This window comes from Rhamphochromis sp. 'chilingali' (assembly GCF_963969265.1).
Source record: "Rhamphochromis sp. 'chilingali' genome assembly, chromosome: 8".
Lineage (NCBI taxonomy): Eukaryota > Metazoa > Chordata > Actinopteri > Cichliformes > Cichlidae > Rhamphochromis > Rhamphochromis sp. 'chilingali'.
In genome coordinates, this window is record NC_137935.1 from 252,501 (window position 1) to 259,163 (window position 6,663).

Here is a 6,663-nt window from a genome sequence, read left to right on the forward strand (position 1 = left end):
GTTTACGTGTGTGTTTACGTGTGTGTGTGTGTTTACGTGTGTGTGTGTGTGTGTTTATGTGTGTGTGTTTACGTGTGTGTGTGTGTGTTTACGTGTGTGTGTGTTTACGTGTGTGTGTGTGTGTTTACGTGTGTGTGTGTGTTTACGTGTGTGTGTTTACGTGTGTGTGTGTGTGTTTACGTGTGTGTGTGTGTGTTTACGTGTGTGTGTGTTTACGTGTGTGTGTGTGTGTTTACGTGTGTGTGTGTTTTAAGCTGCTTCTTGTGTATTGCTGACAGCAGTTTGTGATAAACAAGAAGCTGCGTCACACAGATTAACATCCAGATTAGCACCGATTAATAGAGTTTAACACGCACACGTAAACACACACACGTAAACACACACACACACTCTCAGGTGCACACTCTTGCGTGTTCCCAGTGTTACCCTCCAGGTGTGTCACTGCAGGGTCTACCTGACCGTATGAAACCAGCTGTTGTGATTTGGCGCCATATAAAAAAGTTCATATTGTTCATATTTCACCTGTTTCTCTTTTCTTGATGCTGACTGACCTGCAGCCAAGGACAGGTAAGTGTGACAGTAAACGACATCACTTCCTGTCCCACACAGTGACGTCTTCCTCTGTGTGACAGACATCATAGGGAAAGGTTGGCGCTTCCCAGGCCGATTCTCTGTCTTACAAGGGGGGGAGGGGCTCGAATCTGACTGGCTAAATTTAAAAGGAGCAGAGCAGCAGACGTAGCTCACGTGGAGCAGGAAGGTCAAGCTCGTCTTACGTGGAGGGCCGGACCAGCAAAGCGCCCCTGCTGTCCCTGTAAAGATTAATCCCACTTTTAATCCCTGAGAGGCGTAAATAATATAAAACAGGCGTCTCCTTTTTCCACACGACAACTAAACGCAGATCAAAGAAATCTGTCAGCACGACATGTAGAAAATTCGCTCGTCGCTCGTCCTGTGACTGTAAAATGTTATGTTGTCGTGTTCTGTCGTCACCTCGGTGAGAACAGCGGATGGATTTTGAAATGAAAACACAGTTAAAGGCCAAAATTCCTGCCCTCCTTCACGTTTGCCCAGCAGGCGAGATCAGAGGCTTTGCCGATCCAGTTGTGGCCTCCGAGCCTTATGTTTGACACCGCTGATAGACTGAAGTCCCACACTTTAGTTTTTACAACCTTGATCGGGCAGCTGTGGTTTAAAGCTGGTCATCGAGCCCCAGCACCTCCGCGTGGTCATGTGACTGTTTACGGCAAACGTGTGTTTAAACGTACACGTGTGTTTCAGTTTTTTCTTGTTTATCAAGAACAGGAAGTGACTTAAACTGCTGAGACAGGACGCGAAGCTTGCTGTTGACCTTCCCACTGTGTCTGTGCTGCAGTGAATCAGATGACATGGTGTTTGAGGAATTCAAACGGGCCTACCTGAAGGGCGTGGTCTACGGAGACGACGACGAGTCCCCCACCGACGCCTGAACTACAAAGATGGCTGCCTCAGGTCAAACGGCGCGGCGGCCACTCGGAGCTGAACACAGCGTGGTCGTCCACCCGTGGTTTCCTCACTGTTTTAACGACTCCATCGTGTTTCCTGCAACACCACCCCCAGGCTAACTACAGCCGCGAGGTGGCGCTAGCAGGAACCAAAAACTCTGTCTGCCATAAATGACCATCTCCTCCCCTAATGCAGTACTTTTACCTGGAACCAGGTGTTTTTACTTTTTTTTCCTGCAGCATTTCCTCCATGGCTGGGTTTGGTGTGTACTTTAGGGTTTCCCAAACCTGATGCAGCGCCCTCCGGTGGCCACAGTGATTATGCTGTGAACAAAGCTGAGTGATGCAGTCGTGGCTGGGAGGACGCTGAGGTGGATGGACGGGTGGAGCTGCTTGTCTTTGATGAATGAAATGGTCTAAGTCACAGGTGTCAAACTCCAGGCCTCGAGGGCCGGTGTCCTGCAGGTTTTAAATGTGTCCTCGATCCATCACAGCTGATTTAAAAGGACCTCCTCAACATGTCCTGTAGTTCTCCAGAGGCCTGGTAATGAACTAATCATCTGATTCAGGTGAGCTGAAACAGGGTGAGATCTAAAACCTGCAGGACACCGGCCCTCGTGGCCTGGAGTTGGACACCCCTGGTCTAAGTGCTTCATTAGGGTTAGGTGAAGAATGCCGACGTGGCCACAGGCATCCATGATTGGCCGTCCTCCGTCCAACTCCACCTCCTCCTGCAGCACTTGGAGCTTCTTTTGTTCCAGAGGAAAGCAGCTGAGGGCCTGAGGGTCATTTCTGGGAGGCAGAGTTTAACATTTCCCGTCCTCAGAGGGTCGGTGTGTCACGTTAAATGAAGGAAATGCTGGATATGATGAGTGTCAGCAGGCCGGGCTGTTAGCCGTGAGGCTCTGAGCGAATGTAGACGAGTAAAGTGCATCTTTAGAGCTCAGTGAAACGAGCTGCTGACGTTCTGTAGAGCACGTCATAGCTGACCTGTCAGTGTGCTTATTTTAGAGGCAGCGATGTTTCTCCTGTTTCTGTCTGATACGGTGATACCTGACATACGTGTGTGTGTTCCACTTTTTCTGCATGCATTAAACAGATTGAGGTTGTGAGCTGTTAGTCGCTGTGCTTGTGTTTGATTAAAGAAGCCTGTTCTCCATGTTTCACACTCCGCGCGGCTCCATGTTTTTACATTTGGGTTTCTCACTTCTACTTCCTGTCACACAGAGGTACTTTTGTTATACGGTGACAATAAAGAGATCAGATCGAGTCCAGTGAGCATCCATCCATAATATTCTTGATATTTATAATTAAGTGATTTGTGTACATTAGTGCTATTTTTAATTCTTAAATTTGAAAAATCTGTAACATGTATTGTTTAGTTTAGCCTGTTACTGTCTTAGAGCAACTATAACCTACATCATTTCCTTAAGGATTAATAAAGTGTCATGATTAATGAGTACATCCACAAACTGAGGCTTCCTGCTGTTTTGTGTGTCTCTGCAGATGGACTGAGTATCTGTGGAGCCATTGTGTCTGTGGATACTAACTGTCAGTCACTTAACACTGAGGCTGTGGACCCAGAGGGCCCGGACTCTAAGGGCAGCTCGTCCTGGGCCCGGGGGCGTGTTCAGAGCCCAAATGTAATCCTTTGCCTGGGTCCACAGAGAGCGGCTAACAGCAGCATGTAAATCCACTTTTAATTCATGGCTTCAAAGGAACACGACAGTGTTTGGAAGAATTTATTATCCGAGATGAGTTTGTGACAGAATGACTCAAATTCAGCGTGAATTTGAATTTCATTTGGAGAAATAATAAATGTCTCTACAGGAGATGAGCTGATAGGGTTAAGAGTGTAGAGAAGTTTTGATTTGGGGGTTATGAACGGAGCCTCAAACTAAGATTTTTGAGCTCTTTTGTCAGACACAGAAATTACGAGGTATTGACTTTCTCTACCGTGATATTCTCAAAGTGCCCACAAAGCTGTCAAAGTTCCACCAACAAGCTCTCCTCTACTATACAAGCATGAGTTCACAACACATAATACACTCAAGTGAAACTAAGGACACATTGGTGCTAACAGAAAATCAAAAAGGGAGCAAAAAGCACCATGGTCCGTGACTCACTTCATGGACAAAACAGGTATGAAGATCCAGAGGTGGGACCAAGTCATTGTTTTGCAAGTCTCAAGTAAGTCTCAAGTCTTTATCCTCAAGTCTCAAGTCAAGTCTCAAGTAATGTCAGGCAAGTCAGAGTCGAGTCTCAAGTCACTGGTGTAAAAGTCCGAGTCAAGTCACAAGTCTGAAACTTTGAATTTCAAGTCCTTTCGAGTCTTTAAAAAAAAAAAAAACGAAAAAATAATGTTGCAGTTATGCTAAATGTAAATATTAGACCATGTAATTTTAAAATCTGTGTTTTTCTCAACACATGACAAAATAGTGAACTTAGAAAATATACACAAATTGTGAAATTGCACCTCTTTAAAATGCAGCTCAATTAAACTTAGCTCCAAGAATAATTTTCACCGACAGTTCTGAGATAAGCTGCATGTTATTCTTGGATGCGGTTGTAGGACCAGCTTTAAAATCGCATGACAAAAATATCATACACATTAAAAAAAACTGTATCACCAACGTAGCCTGGACAACATTTGCTAGTTAGATGAAGTCAGCTATCTCATCTTAGCATATTTATATGCATATTTATAATCATACGGTTCTTGGAGTGAGTGCATACACTCGTGAAGTTTAGTAACTTCAGGTCACTGCAACAAGTCCAGGTACAGTTTACCGACGGATGGGTGCAGGACCTTGAAATGCACCGTGTAGAACGAAAGACCATCGTACGTATCATAAGTTTACCAGTCTCACAAATCGTCTTCATAAATACACATTCCTTAACCGTTTATTAATAGGACCTTTGAGCTCAACGGTAATTAATTAGTAGTGGAAATAATTTCTGGTACCCATCACAGAAATGTAGCAGTGACAATAATATTGTATGCTGTAATCGTACTGGGCAATTAGTGATACAAAAAACCTGTTTTATCCTGTGAATAAAAGTATATGTTTTTGTTAATGTACCATAATAACAGAAGCGAAACGCAATATTGTGTCAGGACAATTCACTATTTATGCACAATAAACAAAGGAGCATAGCGCGACAATTTCTGTTCAGCGCCAGACTTGCTTGTAACCTATATCACTAATTATGTTATGAAAATGACGTATTAACTACTAAAAAACACTGACCTTCGTGTAAATGCTTGGAGCAGACTAACCTGTGAGCTGGAGGGTTCTGGGACGTTATATTTGATCTTTGAATGGCTGCAATCCAGTCGCCTCTTTGTTACTTCGGAAACATGGCTCGAACAATTTCTCTTCAACGACGTAATCCGATAACAACCGATCTCTTTACCCGTCGGCTTCCCGTGGCTGTCATGCGACCGGCTATTGGAGTTAATAATACAACAGCTTCTTGACATTTTTATGTTTCTTTTTATCGCTGTGTAACTGATTTTAATTGAAAGCCTGCGTGCGCTAGTACCGCTTGCCACGAGTTCCCAGAATCCTTTGCGGTTCTACCCGTGAATGACGTCACATTTTCAATCTCTATATAATATGCGTGTTAAATTTTATATTTGGGGTAAAATATCAAGTCTTTTCAAGTAAACCGGTTCAAGTCCAATTCAAGTCCCAAGTCATTGGTGTAAAAGTCCAAGTCAAGCCACAAGTCTTAGAACATTTTTTCAAGTCAAGTCTAAAGTCATAAAATTAATGACTCGAGTCTGACTCGAGTCCAAGTCATGTGACTCGAGTCCACCTCTGGGAAGATCGTCCCGGTACCCTTTAAAACAATGGTTCAACAGACTGGGAGATATTCCAACCTTGGTGTAGAAGTGAGACCGATAACTGTTGAAGGTATCCAGCGAGAGAGGGAAGACAAGAATCGATTAATAAGAAACCTTTTGTCAACAAAATGCTAGCCTGGCAAACTGAAAAGGAAATGTGTTGTTTTCAGTGAGGATGAGGAGGCCAAAAAATACGACAATGAATTTAAACTTGTGAACGAGTTTTCTCAGTTTTCACACTTTAGGCTGAACTGGAAGACTTTTCTGTGGATTCTGTGAAGACAACACTGAGACTGTGGAAAATGTTTTATTACAGCCCAACTTAGTTTGTGAGTTTGGACCGATTCTCAAAGTTGGCTTTGTTCTAAAACATTTCTTTGCTCTGTATATGATGTGGACTAACACTGGAGTATTAATGAAAGACAAAAATCTGGACTGAATAATGTGATTATTTTAGCAACATATTACAGTCCGAGCCCACTTCTGTGCGTGGAAGAATCATCTCAAAGTATTTTCCAGATCTGGACACAAAAGCCCTGAAATGTATTTCCTTACTGGACTTAGAGATGCTCTTGGACTCAAACCCCTGTTTTATTTTATTATTATTTAGTTTTCCTCTTGTTTCATATCATTTATATGTTTTTTTTTCTCTATTCCTTTGCTACTGACTCAACAGCACCGTATGGCTGTTTTCTGTGTTTGAGTCAAAGGGTTGAACTTTGTTTGGTTTGGAAATTCAGCCTAAAAAATAAAATAAAAAACGACTCCGTTCAACCTAAGAGTACACCTGAGTCTCTGCCGTGTGGGAGCGAGCTTCACTAAATCTGCGAGGGCAAAGGTGTAACCCTCACCCCACACCTGCCATGAGAGCTTGTGTTCAGGTCAACTAGATTTGAGTTTTGATTGCTGTGTTTAAGTAAGATGATTTCATTGTTATCTGAAGATAACATTGATACGTGTATGCTTTTGCACGAGCTGGAGAAGGAGAACTTATTTTTGTCTTTAACGCGTGCATGATGAAACACCGGCACCATTGAGAGTGGACTATGTAAAGAAATCTAAATAGTTACCTAAAATCTAGTTAACCTGGTCACCGGTGACTTTCACGAGGCGTCGGGCTGCTTCACAGAGCAACCTTTTCAGGTAAGAGGCGGGAATGCTATGGGTCACACAGGCCTGTCGGAGCTCAGTGGACCATCAAACCCTCTCCGCTGAGTTCAGGCTGTTTTCACGCCAGCGGAGAACTCGTGTTGTTGTAATGTCACCGAGTGACCACCAGGGGTCGGCTCCGCTGTGCTGTCCGGTCTCTGCCGCTGGGGGGCGCTGCTC

The 6,663-nt window shown here is 43.7% G+C and overlaps 1 protein-coding gene across 1 annotated transcript in view; it reads left to right on the forward strand.

Annotated features, from left to right (window-relative positions):
* LOC308401780 (S-arrestin-like) overlaps window positions 1-2,947 on the forward strand; it is a 23,251-nt gene extending 20,304 nt beyond the window's left edge. The window contains exons 15-16 of the mRNA XM_080890189.1: window positions 558-567; window positions 1,376-2,947. Coding sequence (XP_080746315.1) covers window positions 558-567; window positions 1,376-1,469 — 104 coding nt within the window. The 3' untranslated portion in view covers window positions 1,470-2,947. The remainder of the gene's footprint in view (window positions 1-557; window positions 568-1,375) is intronic.
* Window positions 2,948-6,663: the final 3,716 nt, after the last annotated feature.